The sequence below is a fragment of the Parambassis ranga genome, chromosome 16 (genome assembly GCF_900634625.1).
Source record: "Parambassis ranga chromosome 16, fParRan2.1, whole genome shotgun sequence".
In the NCBI taxonomy this organism is placed as follows: domain Eukaryota; kingdom Metazoa; phylum Chordata; class Actinopteri; family Ambassidae; genus Parambassis; species Parambassis ranga.
Window position 1 is genome coordinate 13391910 of NC_041036.1, and position 19152 is coordinate 13411061.

Here is a 19152-nt window from a genome sequence, read left to right on the forward strand (position 1 = left end):
ATTTTATTTTAAAGAGTTTGGCTGTCGTTCAACGGTTCTTCAATTGGAATTACCGCTCATTCTCCACATTGGCTGAGCTGGAACGGGTTTGACCTGCATCTCCCTAAAATCCAGCTGGAGTTTGTTAGCAAAAAGGCAGACAGGAAAATGCATATTTGGCAAGAAGGTATCTTGACTAATGATGTGGAAATGTGACTGAAAAATAAAGCAAGCCACTTGACTTATAGAATTGTGTAAAAGCTAAGCTTCTGGCATGCCACTCCAACAAACAGTTCAGTCTTAAAACTCTTCATTATCGAGAAACATGTGGGTGGTTAGACTACATAATGGAATGATATATTGCTGTAAATTCTTATCAGTGCGTGAGCTAATGCACACAGATTTCATGCGGATAGTAGTTTCACCCAACGCCTCTGCCAAGAGAATCAACAACCCCAGCACAGTTGTGTTTTTGGAAACCCCTCAGCTGCCCCATTCACATTAATAACATTTGGCATTCCTACTATGAGGAGGATTTCTGCTCGTTTTCCTTTGCATCAGATGGGACTGACTCCAGCAGTCTGCCTACCCGGAGTGCCAAACACAAACATCCCAGTGGGAAGGGGGAGCTTTCATTGTGACCTCAACGCAGGCCACCATCCACTCAGCATGTAGATGCAGGTGGAGGGGCAGGAGGTAGGGACTTCCGACATGTAAGCAGAGCCGTCACAGAGCAGGCTTTGGCTCACTTGTAGAAGGAAAGCCACTATCATTATTACAAGTCACAGAAAAAGCATCCTTTAAGAGAGTCAATTAAATAAGCAGGGAGTGGGGGGGGAAAGGATGTCCTCAGATGTGATGTCTGTGCAAGATAACAGGGTTGCCGATGAGGATGATACACTTGCCTTCCTGAACGAAGCAGCAACACAGACACACACTGTCACCCTGCGACGTGACGCCTCCTCCCTATTATTGGAATGTCATCTGACTTACAGTGCAGCCTCAGGTTAGTGCCTTTATTCATCACCAGCTGTGTGGGCACATGTGTGCATGTGTGTGTGTACACTCAATTGTGTTTGTGGTCCGATACGTGGTCTAGAACGCAACAAGGATGCAGTGACTCGTGCTCATCGACCTCCCTCTCTTCAGACCCATCCATCCTTTCTAATAATATTTGCCAAGTCAACAATAAACCTGATGGATCTTTTGTGTTTCTGGTCATTGGTAATGAAATGTCTGGAGAGGAAAGTAATTTCACTAAAACTAATTTATCAAAATATCTGTGTATCTAAAATCCTCCAAGACATTCAAGGATCAACATTAATTTAATCGATATAGCCTCCTATAAAAAAGGTTTTAAAAATGAAGTGCCTCCTGCAAAAATGGTTTCAATACATCTGTTCAAAAGCTTTCAGTCCATCACTGGCTTATTGTTGGATAAGAGGTACTTCATTTTCAGACAGCCATTAAATATTGCCACCAAGCTGAAATCCTTTTTTTACCTGGTGAAACGACAAATACTAATAGAACGCTGTCAAAATTATTACACTCATTTGGTGAAATGCCAAATGTTTCCTTCAATCACTTTACACATTTGTTATTTAGAATTAATAGGACCACATGTGCCAAGTATAAGGACACACAATGGTTGGAATAACCTGCAGGTCTCCATTAAACCATAAATTCATACTCACTTTTTTATGTCTGAATCAACAAAGTCTCAATGGTGATTATAAGGGGGAGGAGGAGGTTACTGAAGTGCCATTTAAACAGGAAGACCCCTCAGCATGCATGTGTGTAGCATATAATCATGGCCAGAACCAGACTCTCTTACACACACGCAGATACACATGACCTTTTCAAAATCCTTCTGACATTTACAGGGCCGGTGCAAAGGGGCGAGGACGGCTCATCTACATAATGATAGAACCAAACCACGACAGCCATTAACGCAGAAAACCAAACCAGGACCAAAACCTCTCGCTCCACTGGAACTAATGAGATACTAAGGACTTACTTTTCCTTCTTTTATTACAACTGGAAAAACAAACTCTTCTCATGATCCATCAATTACATTCCTCTTAATAGACAGAGTGCAGTGCTCACTCTCTCTGTTCTAATGATGAATGGGCACAGGCTTGGCAGGACTACACTGTTCACACCATGTAGAGGGAAATAGTTAGACCTAATAGTCTGAGGTATTGCACACAAAGGACTGCCAAGAGAAACATCCCTACATTAGAGTATTTACAGTAACGTGTGTGGTAGAGCAGTGCGAGGACCTTGTTTGCCAACAATTTCACAATATGAGTGATGTTTCTGTAGAATGGAAGCAGGGGGTCAGTATTCTGCTTGTTCTGTGGTCCTCTGTCTTTAAGAGCTCAATCATACAAAAGGCAACTTCTGTTTAGGTCTACTAATGCACAGGTAACCCTGGGTTTGAATCTTAGTGATTTTAGTTGGTTTAAAGGGGAAAAAAAATGGAGAAGCCTGTTGCTGAAGTAGGAAGTGTGGCTCTGAAATGATTAACCACTTTATGTTCCAAGACTTTATCAAGTGTTAAATCTTATGATCACACCTGCAGTTCACTTCTCCAGTATTTACATATAGATAAGGCAGCAGTCTGATTTAGTGTGGAATATCAATTTATTATCTGCTCCATTTTGCAGCTAAATCACCACATCCTGTTTTGGGTTGGTGTAGATGTCTTTGTTCACAGCTGCATTCGTATTTCAGTCAAACCCCACCAGAGATGATTGAAGGTATACTTCTGACAAAGGTGGGTCTCTGTGTACCTGTTAAGTGCAACCCATTTAAATAAACTGCAGTCAGAAAGTATAAGCTTCATTTTCAATCAACGCCAAAGTCTGAAAAGTCTGAAGATTACCATCACCCTCTCCCCTGATTATGGACTTTGTTGTGTTTGGCAGTTCTTTCGGTACCTTTGCCTTTCTCGTTTTTTGTGTGAAGACAAGCTGCTTGAATCTGGATATTGTGGTAACTAGACAGACTGAAATTGCATAGAGTATGTGGATTGTCAGTGTAGGTTGCATTTCATAAACATAATGCCCATGCAAATTATAGTATATATATTTTTCCCAAAAAAACAACAATATTGGAAGATATGAAATGAGGGAGAAACCTAGAAAAAAGTCAGTGTTGGCAGGTATGATGAGGGATAATGTTGTAATGTTTTTCCAATATCTTACATCTACTGGCTGGTTGAAAACGCAACATTACAGTCAATACACATACATCCATGACAGAGAAGAAATCCTCCAGCCATGATGACAGACCATACTGAGGTCACATGTGGTTTGTTTCCTGTCTGTCGTATGTCCTGTCACAAACAGCACAGCCTTGAAGAGGAGGGGGAGGAAGGCTATTTGAATAACCCAGTGACTACTGTCATTTAAACAAAGGCACTGGACAGGAGAGAATGAAAGATAGCTGGAAAAAAGAGACGAGAACAAGGCCCCTGTATGTACTGGACAGCAGAGGTGGGGGAGGGAGGGAGTGTCGGCGGGAAACGGCGAGGCTTCAAGTGGTGGCTGGGAATGAGGGGAGGTGGGGCGTCGACTGTCTTAATCAGTTGCTGCCTGTTGAGTCTTCCAGCCAATACAGAAACTCAGGCACAAGGTCGCCAAAAGCAGCAGGCTCCCGAAAAACCACCTGTTTTCCCAAAACACGCTCATCGAGAGCAGCTTTGCATATGAAGAGGCTTTCAGGATACTCTCAGGTACACAAAGAAAAACACTGCCCTATTAAATAGCAGCGAAGCAACCATCCCCCCCACCCCACCCCGTCCTGACCCTGCATGCCCACCAGTTTCTCAGGCAGCCAGACACCCCCTGCACACGCAGCTTACTCAGCCATAAAGACAATGCTGCCATAGCCTCATACCCCCACCCACACACACCCCCAAACACACACACAAAACTCCCCCGCACATAAGCCTGCCCTTCTTCCAATAAAAACATCTCCATGGTAATGGGCCAAGCCTTTCTGACCCACATCCGTGGTCCCTCACAACCTTGACTCTGGGAGTGGGGGTGGAATTACGGTGTAATTTCAGAGTTTAAACCTGCAGCCCACCTGCCTGCTTATATTATGGTATACAGAAACCAACCTTAATTAAAAACCCATCTTACTCAATATGAATTGTTACAGCAAAGCTGGTTAGTGGACTGAAAAGAGTGAAATCACTCCCCTCGCTCTCAGACAGAGGAAGGTGGAGGTATATGGATGCTGTCAGAGACAGAACAGACGATAGGGTAAAAATGTAAAGTCGACAAGTTAAAAAGTTTCAGTTCCACAGCGGTTGCACATTAAATTTCATAACTTAAAAGGAGGTCAGAGGTTCATACCAGAAAAAAAGACTAAAAAGTAAACTAAAAGCGATGTTTTTGCTTGTACTGGCTAAGCACTGCATTCTTCCTCACTCATAAATATGTAAAACCTTTTGTTTTGTTTTCCTCTCTCTCCTAACAGCACTTCATGTTCTGTGAAATGAAATTGGACAAAAAAGGTCTACAGTATGAATAAGTCAGCAGAGTGACTGTGCTTATGAATCGTGATTAAAAACACCACTACAGTAAACTACGTTACTCTTCTCACTACTGAACATTCATACTGTACTGTAGCTGTGCCAGGACGTTAGATCTAGTCCTACATTCTTGCCCCAATTACAGCACAAAACAAATAGCTGGCCTAGTGAGGGGGGGAAAAGGCAGAGAGTAGCTTGAACTGGTTTCACACCACACACAGTAGCTACATGTTCATAGGTTAACTGCATGCCAGGAATGTTTCCTCTTTTCAGCGGCTGTACCTGTAGGCTACCTGAACTCAGGTGGTCTGGAAAACACCTGAATAACCAACATGATAAACAGGTTGCTAAAGTAGCAAGCACGGGTGCCTCCTCCTCTTCATAAGTCACCATTTTACGCATGGAAGTGCCGATCACGCACAGTAACGCTCAAATCTGTGCTTCTTTCCAATAAACGCCAGCATATGTTCAACATTTGTCATCTGTACAAGTGTGACCCCCCCCCCCTCTCTGTTACTCCCTGTCTGCATTAAAAGCTGTTTCCAGCCCAATTTTTCTCAACTGAACTGTAACTAATACATGATGATGTGCGGACAGCGAGAAGAAAAGGAGCAGGGGGGACGCAGAGGACGAGACGGGTGGCTCCAGGGGGGACCAAGTAAAAAAAAACTTTAACAGTGAGTCAGTTTAAAGAGGAGCGGGCAGCGTTCACAACACCTTGCTCAACAGTGAGCCACACCTTAGAAAAACTGAACATGGCGTTGAGTCAGAGCCGACCGAAACTCAGGTGAAAGAGCGATAAGCAGCCGATTCCTGGCTCAAAACCAGGCAAGACTAACACAAACAGAAAGGAAGCCATCTGAGCGTTTCATGTGACACCAAAACAACTTGACAAACACCAGTGTTAAAGCGGAAAAACCTCGCCAGCACAGCGAGACAGGAAATCACCTGCCGAACGTTCCCTGGACTGTCACCGCCCTGACAGGTGGTATCAGGTTAAAATGTGTCTCATCCTGAATTATTAAAGCTCGGAGAATAAAATGAAATAGGCTATGCTATGCTGCTGGCACTGAGCTGGAACTAATAAGTTTGTATAAGTGATATTTCCTTACCGTGCTGTGTAAGTATCGACGCAGCCAGGCAGAGCAGTCCGATCATTTTTGTGCAGTCAGACCAATTTCGAGCGTCATGTCTCGCCATGGTTGATTACGAGTCCCCTGTGAAAGCAGGCGCGCAGTCTCTGCGAGATAAATGTACGATCGAAACAACGCCTTCAATCACGGCTCACTTTTGGTTGTAAAAATCTCACTCAGTCAAGGAAAAAAAAACTTGTCTGGCTTCTGGACAGAGCAGGAGTCCGCCGGAGATGGCTGTTTGAAGTGTCCCTCGCTGCGCCTTTAAGGCAGAGTCTGTTTAAATTAATGAAAATCCTTGAGAATCCGTCCTGGCAGCGCACAGGTGAATATTTCCCCCCAGCTGGCGCTCAGGATGTAATGAAGTGCTGCTCGCTCTCTCTCTCTCTCTCTCTCTCTCTCTCTCTCTCTCTGCTCCAACTAGTTCCTGCGAGTGTGAGCGCGCGGCGGTCCGGCTGTGAGTGTGACTGACTGGGTGATGTCATCAGGCTGAGAGGCGTCACAGTCCTGCTCCCAAAAACCAATTAAGAAGCAGGGACGGCAGGAGGGGGGGGGGTGAGGTGAGGGGAAGGGCGTGGGGGGAGTGGAGGCGCAGAGAACAACTTGTTGAAATCGCCAAAAGTATTTTTTTGCTCAGGGAAAACACAGCATAGCATCTAAACCACACAGCAGGGTTTTAATCAAGTCAAATGGAATTTATTTATACAGCTTAATATCACAGATTTGCCCCATGGAGCGTTGCAATCTACAGCACATAACACCGCCTCTCCATCCAGCCTCAGCCAGGATCAACTCCTCTTCCAAAACTCACACACACCAACAAGGCAACTCAACGACACTTTGACATGAGAAACTATTATCCAAAAGCCAAATTATGTGGGGGTTTTTTAACGATGCGCAGGCTGACAATTATCATCAAATACTGCCTCAGATTCCTCTTTATCTTTTCCCGTCTCTGCCTTACTTGCAAATTAGGCTAATTACCAGCAATTTTTGTAAACACACCATCACATTCCAGCCTAAAACAACATGAAGTTATCCTCTGCACAGATCATCCCAGTCAATTTCAATGGAGGGCTGAGGTGCGTGGAAACAGATGATTCTTCCGCCCTCTGCTGTTGGTTTCTGCGCACAGGCGTGAGGTAAGCTCATAAACTCCAGGCACAGCACATGTCAAAATCAATAAACATTCATTAATGAAGGGCAAAATAGGAATCCAGTGGCAGTCAGCAAAATCAAATCAAAAGGAAACAGTTTTTCATGTATCTATTTGCAGACTGTGCTCTCTCTGTGTTGATGAGATTTTTTTTTTCTCTCTACAGAATAACTTCCAATTCATTTTGCCCTATTTTCCTCTGAAGCAGGGTGCATGCTAGCATAGCAAAGGCATTATCTGGTTTAGGTCTAATCCCTATACCCAAGTGTTTTACAGCCAATGTAATTACATCTCCATAAGTCCCACAATTTAAACTCTGATGCTTGGCTCCTTCCGTTCTGTTCCATTACTCAGTTCCCCTCCTCTGCGACTTATTTCCAGACTGAGGTGCTAATCCTGAAAGTACTGATAATGATCAGAGGTCAAAACAGCATGGCAGAAAAAAATAGTGAATTAACAGCTGCTATGTGTTTTTCTTGTGCACTTCTACACACTCAAATCTGTAAAAACATGCAAACATAGCAGCTGTGAGTTTTAAATAACAGCAGTTCGTTGCATTGTCACATTTTTAATTTGCTGCTGTGTAGCTGAATGTGTGTGCAGAGACCACCCATACTTGTACTGGTAATCATATGAAGTTGTGGTGGAATAAAGGGCTTTAAAGGAAGCGGCCAACAAATGTGGGGTTTTCATTCCCATGCTCATCCATTTTTCATACCAAATCGACCTTCACATCTTCCACTTTCCAGCTACCACCCACTTCACTTATACAGTGCCTCACCTCTTTTTCCTCGCAGTCTCACACCCCTCACACCTTCTCTTCATTTACACTTCACTTTCCTCCCCTTCCTCATTTCTCCCTGCCTTCCCCTCGCTCTCTATCTCTCTCACTGCCTCTCTCTTCCCGTGTCATTCAGTTTCCTTTGTCCACTCGTCCTTCATTCCTTGCTGTTATTCATCCCGTCCTCCATCCTTGTGCTCTCCGGGGGTCTGTGGCAGTGATAATGAAGCGCACAGTTAACAGATATTAGCTCATTGGCAGTGGATTCATTAGACAGAACCAAGGCTTATGGTGATTATTTACCCAGAGAGGAGGGGCCATAGGATCAGTGCCACGCTCTGTGTCAGCAGCCACAGGCTTCTTTGAAGTCACACTGTCTCTGTTCCTCTGCAGCACTCTCTCTCTCACACTTCTCCTCTCACTGGCTTTTCTCATTCTGTCTGAGCACCTCTCCTTCCACACTTCCTTCTCTCTCTTTTCCTCTATTCCCTGTCATTAGACACCCACAATACATATCTGCTTTCTCTCTCTCTCCCTATCTCTGTCCACCGCCCCCATTCACCCAGTGGTAATTATGGAAAAATCTGTAATAGTGCTCAGAGGAGCTGATAATACCTTTAGCTTAATTAAAGACATTTATGGGATGTAAAGACATGTAGCCTAGGGGTTGCTTTGCACCCACACTAACCTAAACTCTTTATTTCCCACTTTTTCATCTCTCTCAGTCCCTCACTTTATCATCATTTTCTCAGTATCACACTCACACACACAAGTACATGCCCGTTTCTTTTGTCAGACAGAATGTTGGGTTATGACACTGTTTTTCTAATTGCCCACAAGTTAAGGCTTTGTACAACATTGCAGTCATCATACCGGTATGTACAGTTTATCAGCATCATACATGACTGGAATAATGACTCTTCTTTTCCTGTTGATTATGCTCCACATCCTGCTGGCCTGAAAGATGTCCAGAAAACTTGTTAACATGTCAGTCAGGGATGGCAGCGATACTGCAGGATACAAGAACAACACTGCACACTGAGAAAGGTCACAGAGTTGCAGAGACATAGCTGGTGCAATGAGAGTGTTTTTTCTTTCTTTTAAATGTGTGATGGAGCCTGGTTTTCTCACCTTTATTCTGGTTTCTTCCTGTGCGGTACATTCCTCTCACATCGACATCACAGGTACGAAACACTTTGAGTCTTATATTGAAGCAAGAAGGGAGAACGCATTTCCCAACAAATGCTGCTTTTTATAGCGCAAATATTAATTAAGTCAAATCACTGAATGAAAATGATAAGTCATGCTTAAAAAGAGCGTTTCTTTACTCAAAGGGATCAGACTTAAAAGGTTTTATCAAGTTAAGTACGTCGTTCAAAGACATCTTGAATCTTTTCTTCTCCTCTGTTCGGTCACTGAGAACAATTTATTGGCTTTAATCTGGCCAAGACAGAGCAGGCTCACATTGAAAGACTTCTCATAAGACCATGCGAATGGCTACTTTTTCTCAACATGTAGGCGTGATGATGTTTTAGCAGCCTGTGCAGGATAAATCAAATGGTTATCCTCCAGTCTTCTTAGTGCAAAAGTCCTTTTTCTTACTGTCTACCCATGGCAGCTTTGCAGGGAATTGCTGTCTGGGGATACAAAAAGAAGAAATTTGGCAGTAAAGAGGACAGCAACTTTGGGAGATAACCATTAGGTTTGACTGACTGACTGCAGAAGCCTCTTAATGGCTCCAGTTGAAGTCTCTTTGCAAAAATATACAACTGTGAATTTGGTGCAACAATTACAGCCATTATAAGCCTCTTTTATGTTTGTGAACATGTGAGTGTTATTTGAGAAACTGGAAATGTGAATACCCTTAAAAATATGGTGAAAGTGTAAAAGTTTCTGACTTAAGGCTTTCTCTCATTCAGACTGGGACGACGTCATGGTGGCAAGAGAGGGCTCAGCTACCACCTTGACCTGTAGAGATACAGGAGTGACAGGAGCTGTAGAAATTAACTGGCTGGTGAAGTCACCTGATGTAGATGAGTGGAAACTGCTTCTGACAGCGAGTCAACACAAAACGTTCTCTGGTGGTGCCTCTAAAGCATCTATGCGGCTGCTTGACCCCAACTTCCAGGACACTGGGGTCTTCTCTTTGTCCTTCCTACCCAGTGTGGGGGACAGCGGCCTCTACTCATGTCTGATAAAGCAACAAGAGAGGAAGCTGAAGGAGAAGATTATTCTCTTAGCTATTCTTAAAGGTAGAAAAAAACACAACTGGATGCACACCGCCTACCCATAGAAGGCTCATGACTTCATTCATCCCAGATATCCTGGTTTATAAAGCATACATTACAGTCCATTAGCATCAATAATTCATGTAGTTAAAGCTCCCCTCAAGGCAATTTTGAAGATATCTAACAACACTCTACTTTGAATAATATATATATATATATATATATATATATATATATATATACACTCATTGCACCTCTTCCTTCAGAACAAAACAGAACTTCTCAAATTTCAAATCATGTTCAGTTTTTACACTCACTGTTTTGACTTGAAGTGCTTTCACATTGACAAGTATGTCGATCAATTTTTAAACTTGTGAGAAATGGTGGCTGAGAAACCTGCAGAACAGTGAGCACAGCATACAAATGTTACATCATACAGATCTACACTAGTGGCTTTAATTTAGGAGTCTGTTATCATTTGTTAAACATAAAATGCAGTAATCTGTGATACGCAGCAGCTTATGTTCGAACCTGTTTGATCTGATAACACTGTCCTCTCAGTACCACAGTGTGTTCCACAGTGAAGTGTGAGAGTATCCAAAATTAGACTCGACATATGAATATGCAAATTCACTTCAAAAGTTTTGCTGCTTCTGTAAGTTGGACAGTTAAGTTTGTACAGAATCATACATGCACCATACAGTAAAGTATAAATTAATATTTTTTCTATTTTTTTAAATAATATTTGGATTTGTCATTTTCTGACATCCAACAAAATAATCTTCCAAGACAACATACTCCAGCCTTCTGATGTATATGTGGCCCTGTTAACTCATGGCCTATAGGTCATTTATGTTGCAATAGTTAATCCACACCTCAAAAGTAACAATAAATGCTGTTTCATTTTGCCACAACAAATTATTTTTATGTTTCTCTTTCTTCCTCTGCTGTTAATTTTCTGCCCCCTTCTCAATGTTTTTAGTCCATGTTGTCCCCACTGCACCCATCCCTCAGCACAGCACCCTGCGGCTGATCGCCAGGGTCATTCCTGACTCTGCCATCACCAGAATCACCTGGACAGCACCTGGAGGCATTTCCATGAAGAGTGAGAAAAAGCCAAACACAGGCACAGTGGCTAAACTGCCCCAGGTCCAGAACAGTGACAGTGGTGCCTATGTGTGTTTGGTTCAGCCCTGGGGTAACAGCAGCAGCTCGGTCTTTGCTTTCAACGTGGATGTGACTGTTGATGGTGAGACTGAGGAAAAATGTTTGTTGTTACTGTTATTGATGCCGTGAGTGGGCATCAATGCCAGAACCTCAAGCAGCAGCAGCAACATTATTTATTTAGGAGTCCTGTAGCTACAGTTCTTCAAAGTATTTACTTTAACAGACCAGTTTTAAGATTCAAACGCATACTGTAGATCTGCACTAAAATCCAGACAGTCCTCCTGTGAATATTAAACTTTCTACATTTATTATTCATTATTTGCTTTTTTGCCACCCCCCTTCTCTCTCTTGCTTCCCTTCTCTCTACAGCTGACAAAGTGGCCTCATTCACCAATATAACACATGGTAAGTAACACAAGCAGTCTGGAAGTCCTGTGTCAGCAGCTTGCTAATCAAGCAGAGCATAATGCAAGACCAACTGCAGGAGTGACTCTCAGCATATAAGAACGTAATCCCCATTGTTGTAGGAATTTTTTCCCCTATCACCACCTCCTCATTCACCCTCTGTTTAACTCTGACTTTCCTGTCGATGCTGCATGTCTTTCCACTGTAACGTCTCCATATCTGTCTTCCTCCGTCTGCCTACAGCCCCCTCAATCTCCACAGCCACTCAGACTGAGAAAACCTTACCTCTGACCTGTCCCAGTGTTCAGGGGGACTATGTTCTGCTCTACTGGCTTCCCCCAGACATCAGGAGGCAGAAGAACATGAGACTGGTGTACCAGTACGACCGCTGGAGGGGTTCCACCGTATTGACCGAGCAAAGCAAGAGACTCCAACTGGCTGGCCCACCTTACAACGCTGACGCTGGGAGCTTCTCTTTTCTGCTCACCCCTGGGTTGAAAGATGGCGGCCTCTACATCTGTGAAGTGTCCCTCAATGACAACATCTTCAGCCAGAGGACCCTGCTCAGCGTACTAAAAGGTAGAGATCAGGGTCAGGAGTCAGAGACAATGAAGTGTGTAGCAACGGTTTACGAGGTACGAAACAAGAGGCAGAGGATGGATTTATGAGACAAGTGGTGTCAGTTTTATCATAACCTTTCGTATTTGAGATGGAGGATGCTGTCATCCTAAGCACCTGTGAGGTCAGTAAATAGATGAGCTACAAATTAAAGGGAAAAAGCACCAAGCTTTAATGCTTTATGGCATTGTTATATTTGGTCTTTTGATTACATCCCATAGGACTTCAGTTGTGTAGCAGCATGAAAAGGCCACAACATGTGACACACACATCATTTTCATGCTCATCAAATCGTTCGGTCGCTAACTCTCGCTGGAGGCATCTGCATTTGTTTCTCCTCCCACTTATTCTCATTTTTTCCCATTAATTTGTTGCTTCTTTGTTTATTTTAAGTAATACTTAATAAGATAAGATCTCTGTAGTTTATGCATTCCATTCAAGCTAAACAACACAACTGATCAAATAACCACGTAAAGCCAGCTAGCAGTTTATAGCAGAAATTGTGTGCCTTCTTAAAGAATTTGCACCAATGTGTGTCTGGCCCTGGAAAAGATAATGGCTGTTAGAAACAACACTTCCCACAGGCATCAGTAAAATGTCACATTATTAAAGGGCTACACTGACTAAACTGCTCGTGAAAGGAAACATTTGCTGAATTCATAAATTTAAAGAGGAAAAAAATTGAGCACCTGTTGATTTTTTATGACTAAGCCTTGGGGAGTTTTCACCCTTTGCAGAAGCACACATTTTCAGCCTGACACAAGCACCAAAGCCAATACACACACACGCATGCAATGCCTTGTCATGGTGGCCTTGGAAGGCTTTACTAATCACAGCCCCAGTGGCATCCATCACAGCTGCCCAGACATGACCAGTCGATCTATCACTGTCACTGTCACCGTGCTTCACACATCTGCATCCCTTACACACACACACACACACACACACACCACACACATCCACCCTCACACCAATCACATGTATTTTTACCCCACCTCATTATAAGTATCATTATGTATGATTATACCTGCTGCCCTCCCACCAAGGCTGTAGGTGGCCCACACTGATCACACTAATCAAGGCTGAAATGTGTGTGTTTTTATGTGCCTGTGTGTGTGTGTGTTGGGGGGTGGGGGTGGGGGGGGGGGTGTCTGTGGAGCTTGATTACACCCAGATGGATTCTCATTTCAGTTTGATGAGACACTAAGCATCAGTCACAGTCAACTGATGCATTAGCAACAAATCACTATAATGAATATATATTATTTTGACCCTTCTCTGAATTGTTCTTTGTTTTTTCATATCACTTTTCCTTTACCTCATTACTCTCTATCTGTCCTTGCCCTTTTCTATATTCACACACTACCCTTTAACTTACTTTCTCCTCCCTGCCTCTCTCTTTTATCTTCCCCTCTAACAGTCTTTTTCACCAGCTCATCTCTTCTTCTGGTTTCTCCTCATTTGTTTCATCCCTCTCTAACATTTTCTGTCTCTCCCCTCCCCCATCTGTCTGCTCCACAGTTAAAACCAGCCATTATCCTTCAAAGCTGGAGCTGGGGTGCCTGTACTCAGAGCAGTCCCAGGTTCAAAGTGTCAACTGGAAACACCAAAACAAGAGCCGCCAACTGCAATTGTTAAGCAACGGCCCTGGCAGCATCACCACCGTCCTGCCCTTACCCATCACCTCCGACATTACAGGGAACTATACCTGCACCCTGCTACTGAAAAATGGGCAGGTTATCTGGGCAACTCAGGCTGTCACACTGCCCCATAAAGGTTGGAGCACATTCTGATTTCTTTATCAATAATACAACATTACTGGCACCAGAGTTGTAGCAGACTTCCTGTCAAATTGTTGAGGGTAATGAACCATAAGTGTGGATAATTCTCGGACATGTGCTCTATGAAGCATTCTGTGATGGATTCAGTACAACCTCAGGTCAATTCATCTTCCAGAAAGCCTGTGGTTAACAGAGGAAAAAAGCCTCTGACAGAGACCATGTGCTATACTTTGATAATGTACCTAATGAGGTCACAGGTCAAGACTTCTGTGTAACAAGAACATGTGATGATTTCTAGTAGAATAACCCACCACAATCCTCTACCCCATCTGTGATACAAGATACAAACATAAAGGCTGTCGTTTTTCCAATCACACCCAGCTAATATGTGAATATAAGAAGACAGGACCTTAGGACTCGTCTCCACACAAAATCTAAATTATTCAGGCTTATTGTATTGGTGGCTGTGGGGGAGCACAGGAGGATGTGACAGTTGAATGGATCCCTTAGCAGAGATGAGTTCACTCTCTATACCCCAATACATCACTCAGGCTGAGGGGCCCAGAGCTCATCATGATGCACACTGATGGTATGGCCATAAGAATAATGTACAACGGACTACAGAGAGGGAAAGAGAGAGAAAGAGAGAGGGGGGGGGGGTTGATAAGAACTAAAGGCTTTTCCATACTCCGCGAGACAAAGAGCGGAGAACGCACTCCACGGGTGGTAAGAGATACAAAAAAAAGGTCTTTTCCGCACTGAGGTACCATACTCCGCGAGACGCATGTCTGCAGAACTCCTCATACGGCCCGCCCACTAAACTATAAGGAAAGACTTTACTGAGTTTTTTAACACACCACAAGGACTTGTGCCATGGCAAGAGGGCATTATACAGAGAGGGTGCCTGCAACAGCGTGAGATGTCCGGCGATGAGTTGTGAAAATGCGACATTAAAAGTAACAATAGCAAAGATTCAGTGTTTGTGCCTTTATGACCACATTTGCACATCTACTGTGTTCCAATGTGCCTGCGATACTTCAAACTGTCCGGTGATGAGCTGTGAAGATGCGACATTAAAAGTAACAAGCAAAGATATACAGACATTGTTAACGAGCCTATTATGCCCGGGTATGTAGGAGTATATAGAATGGTAACAGTCACCACCTGGTATGTGTGAATGGCTGTCTGGAGTTATTGGTGACAAATCACCCTGACTTGCCTTTCTTTCTTTTATTGCTCATCATGCAAAACCAGTATGGTCTTATCTAAATCTGTTGAATCAGTGCTGTTTATACACCTACCTATATACCTGGAGAGGCTCTTGCGCTTCTCCACTTTCATCACGCCCACAATAAATTCCGACCAATCACAGCATGGTTGCCGCACAGCCTTGAAAGACAAAGTTCGGCCCGGACCCTGTGCACAGGAGTGCGGATCAGCGGGCGGTCAGAGACAAAAAATGACGTCATTTTGTGGGCGTAACGTCTGCAGGGGGGAAAAATGTCTTTGTCTCGCGGAGTATGGATCCAGCTTAAGAGACAGCAAAGATTTACTCTGATTGGAGAAGCTGTGTGTGTGTGTGTGTGTGTGTTTAAAGAATGTGACAAGTGTTGCATTTTTTCAGTATTTCATTGGGAATTCAGACTAAGCAAGTTCAAATAATGTGTGTGCTGGATGACCTACATTCACACTGTTGAAAATTGTCAGGCTCCACAAACAGTAGTACAAGCTAGCACAAAATATATGGTTAATAATGGCAAACAATTCTTGGCAAACACAATCAGCAGTGATAATTAAAGGTTTATGGACTGTTTTTCTGGAAGGCATACACAGACACAGACAGTCTTAATATCCCAGAGAGAAGACAAATAGTTCCACAAATACTTGAATAATATTTATAATTTTTGGGGTATCTAATGCTCTGAAAGCCAAACCTAAAAGCAGAGTACTAGTTTCTTAGAAGTTAAAATGCAGGTTAAAAATGCAGTAGGATGAACCACTGTGCACACAAAATACTTCAAATGTCAAGGATTTTCTGCAATCATTTGCCATCCTCAGTTTGCCCATCATTTGCAAAGCATTCAAGCAGCTCTTTGGTCTGCCTCCTATCAGCAACCCTACTCTACAATCGAAGTGATATAAATCACCCCCTACCTCATTTGAGATGAAATAGACGAGGTAGGGAGGATGTGCCAGCAGTGGAAAGAAAAGGTGTGATAGAGGAAGATGAGAAAAACGTGGAAGGAGGCGAAAAAACAGAAAAAAAAACAAAAGGAGATGTGCTGGTGGGGGCATTTATGCTTCACTTCACTGCACTTAATTACCATAATTCATGCGTTAAAGCTGGCATGGAGAACAGAGCAGGTCAGTCTTGGGGTCAGCTCTCACTACAATATTCCATTAGTAGCCTGTATGCATACTCACCAATCAATTACACTTCACACAGCACATAAGGATTGATTATTTTGAAGCTGGCTAAAAGCTGTGAACCCTGGTCTAAGGTGAAGGCTGAGGGCAAATCCCTCTTCAAAATAAATTTTTGGAAAGTTATGAACTTTACGTTCGCTTGCTTTCTGTACATCAGATAGTCTTCAGTGCCACAGAAAAACACAGGCACACCACCACACAAAAAAGATTATTGTTCAAAAACAACTTTTTTGTTTGTTAGGCTCCTCTTGTGTATCCAGAGACAGATATGATTGCTTTATGCTGTGTGAATAGCGAGTAAACAGGCTTGTTCAGGTGCACTAAATGACAAGGATCTCTGTGGTAACAAGCACCACCTTCCTGCTTCTCCTGTCGCCCCGTGGCTGTGTTTTGCACGGCTGATGTCATCCTCATTATGCAAACAAACCTGACAAGTCTGATCACATGCGTGTGCTCTTCACACATAATTTGACTAGTATGACAGTGAGCTAATGGTGTATTTATGTAATGCCTGTGATAGTCATTGCATACACTATACACTACAGTGCATATTCCTTTTAAAAACAGGATAATTAGGAACCACCCTGTATGGATGTGGCTTTAGCTGCACTCTTGTGAGAGGATCTGACAGCATCTGGTCTCCTTGATGTTGCTTTTCTTCTTCTCATCCATGTTTCAAATTGACAGCCTTTACTGTCCAGATGAGGGTCTGTCAGATCAATGTCTACCAAGCTGTTGCACAGACTATTCACTCTGTCTGACAGAGCCTGGATTTCCTCGCCTTCTTTCCAATGCTGCACCATTGTCTGTGACTGACAGCAGAATGATGCAAATGCATGCAACATGTTGAGGAAATCATAGCTGCAACATGTCCTAAAATACAGCTCCAAGTGTCAACGTAAAAGAGGTTGCCCCTGCTTGACTTGAACAAAAGAGTAAAACTGCAGAACAAACAGCAATAACTTCGTGGACAGGAGTTTTATATTAGTGTTCTTGGAAACATTCATGCTTCTTTTTCTCTCTTTCACTTTTTCTGTCTTTTGTAGAGAGTGTCAGTGTCACCACCCCCTCTCTGCTCCCTTCTCTCTCTGCTTTATTACTCCTGGTGCCCCTGGTTGCTGCAGCTGTCGGTGTGTTGCTATGGAGACAGAAACACATTTCTGATCGCGGTGAGTCTTCCAGGGTTTTCTTTTTTGACAGCTTTCCGTGTTCCGTCCATCTTTGGCCCCTGTCGGCTGCCACTGAGTGATGTGGGCCGTGACATCCTCTGGGGTTGTTGTAATGAATCTCCCCCCCCACCCTCTCCCTCCTTCCACTTGAGTGTGTGTGTGTGTGTGTGTGACTGTACTGCTAACTTATCTTTTTGTACTCAGGTATTGAGCAGTCTCTGTCTGTCCAGTCGGGCGAAGCAGAGAACATCTATGAGAATCCTGAGGATATCAGACAGGTGATGAATTCAAACACTTAAATATCCTCTGATGAATTTCTTTCCTTATTTCGCCTGCATCATCAGCTCTCCCAGTTCTCCCCTCTGCACTCTTTCGCTTCCTTCTTCTCTCCCCCTCCCCTTCCGGTTTTGTCTTCTCTCTATTGTGCACTTTTTTCTCTTTTCTTCTCTCCAATTTCAATTCTCCCTCCCTCTATGTTACTTGTTGTTCATTAAACCCTTTTCTCCACTCTCCTCCTTTCCCAACAGGCTCCTCCCCAGGGTTCAGTGTACATGGTGAGTTATTGTGTCATTCCCCTGTGCATGTTCAGTCACACACACAGAAACATGGTGCTGCACATGTGTCTAAGTGAGAGGCTGTAATACACATAAACCACTAGTGCATACAGAATCTCATTCCCTGTATTGCACCCACCACTCTAAGCTGTCAGCAGATATGTCTTCCTTCACAACTTGCATCCCCTCTCCTCCAATCTGTTAGCTTTCTCTGAGATAAACCCATTGCCTATCAACTGTCACCTTTACATTAGTGGTATTAACAAATCTTATTATACACTAGAGAGACATAAATCTGGCCTCAGTACTTCTTCTTTATCCTTCTCCTGTCCCACTTCTTCTCTCTCTCCATCCCTCCCCCCTTTTCTTCTTTATGCCAGGATTTAAAGCCAAGAGGAGAGGATGATGTTTATAAGGAACTGGAGCGGTAAGCAAAAAGCCTTGTTCCACCTGTGAGTGTGTGCTTTTGTTTGTGGAGTTGTGTGTGTGTCCTTGCACTGTCACTCATCTGCCCCTCACATTCTTCTCACACTCACCAATCACTCTGGCCTGAACATCACTCTGACACTGTGGCATAATATCACGCCATGAGCTGACAGGCAGCGCTCCTTCACCCATGTGTTGTTGGTGCGTGGGCTGTCTGTGTTTGTGTTTAAGGAAGAATGAAAGAAGCTGGGGGACTGGAGACTTTTTTTGTGCAAGTTTGTGTTTGTGCTCTGTTTTCAGATACGAGCAGTGTCAGAGCTGATCACCTGCCCACATCTCAACCACATCTGTCACAGGCGCTCAGATCCCAGCTGCAGCAGAAGACCTTTATAGAGTAGCAACTGAATGTCAGGGTTAGAATTTGAAGAAAAAGTACTTTAGGGAAATGCTGTGTAAACATATACATAAACACATATGTGTAACATGCCACATCATAACATATATGTTTTAGTTATTGTTCTTTAGGCTTGTAAGCCGTTAAGTGTAAAGATTTTCTCATACAGCTCAAAAGCTTGTTCAAAATGTGCCAGTGCCAGTTTTTGTGTTTAGTTTTTTGTTTTGTTTCGTTTCGTTTTTAATGTACTTAATATTTTATTTTTGTTTTAAGCATGTACTATTGTATATTTGAGATTTATGTGTAATAGTAAAGATATTAAAATTTAACGGTGTATCTTTAATGCTTCTTGTCTCCATTATATTTCTACGACAAATTCGCTTTCGCG

General features: G+C 43.2%; 2 protein-coding genes across 4 annotated transcripts in view; one reads left to right on the forward strand and one right to left on the reverse strand.

Moving 5' to 3' along the window:
* LOC114447909 (nectin-2) overlaps nt 1-6107 on the reverse strand; it is a 73537-nt gene extending 67430 nt beyond the window's left edge. For both annotated transcript variants that reach the window (XM_028424449.1, XM_028424448.1), the window contains exon 1: nt 5638-6107. In XM_028424449.1, the coding sequence (XP_028280250.1) occupies nt 5638-5725 (88 nt within the window). In that variant the 5' untranslated portion in view covers nt 5726-6107. The remainder of the gene's footprint in view (nt 1-5637) is intronic.
* Nucleotides 6108-8622: 2515 nt separating this feature from the next.
* g6fl (g6f-like) lies at nt 8623-18958 on the forward strand. 2 transcript variants are annotated; one of them, XM_028424445.1, is made up of 11 exons: nt 8623-8779; nt 9515-9847; nt 10806-11072; nt 11360-11395; nt 11639-11974; nt 13535-13789; nt 17268-17390; nt 17595-17668; nt 17918-17944; nt 18325-18371; nt 18671-18958. In XM_028424445.1, the coding sequence occupies exons 1-11, from the start codon at nt 8674-8676 to the stop codon at nt 18690-18692; spliced, it is 1626 nt and encodes a 541-aa protein (XP_028280246.1). In that variant the 5' UTR covers nt 8623-8673; the 3' UTR covers nt 18693-18958. The 2 variants fall into 2 exon arrangements, with proteins under 2 accessions (XP_028280246.1, XP_028280248.1); XM_028424447.1 differs by lacking the exon at nt 17268-17390.
* The last annotated feature ends 194 nt before the right edge of the window (nt 18959-19152 follow it).

What these genes read in the sequence shown, in the direction of transcription:
- g6fl (XM_028424445.1), top strand. Translation starts at nt 8,674, where the DNA reads ATGAGAGTGTTTTTTCTTTCTTTTAAATGTGTGATGGAGCCTGGTTTT. An exon ending in TGTCACACTGCCCCATAAAG is followed by an intron (nt 13,790 to 17,267) that starts GTTGGAGCACAT and finishes TGTCTTTTGTAG; the next exon opens with AGAGTGTCAGTGTCACCACC. An exon ending in ATCCTGAGGATATCAGACAG is followed by an intron (nt 17,669 to 17,917) that starts GTGATGAATTCA and finishes CTTTCCCAACAG; the next exon opens with GCTCCTCCCCAGGGTTCAGT.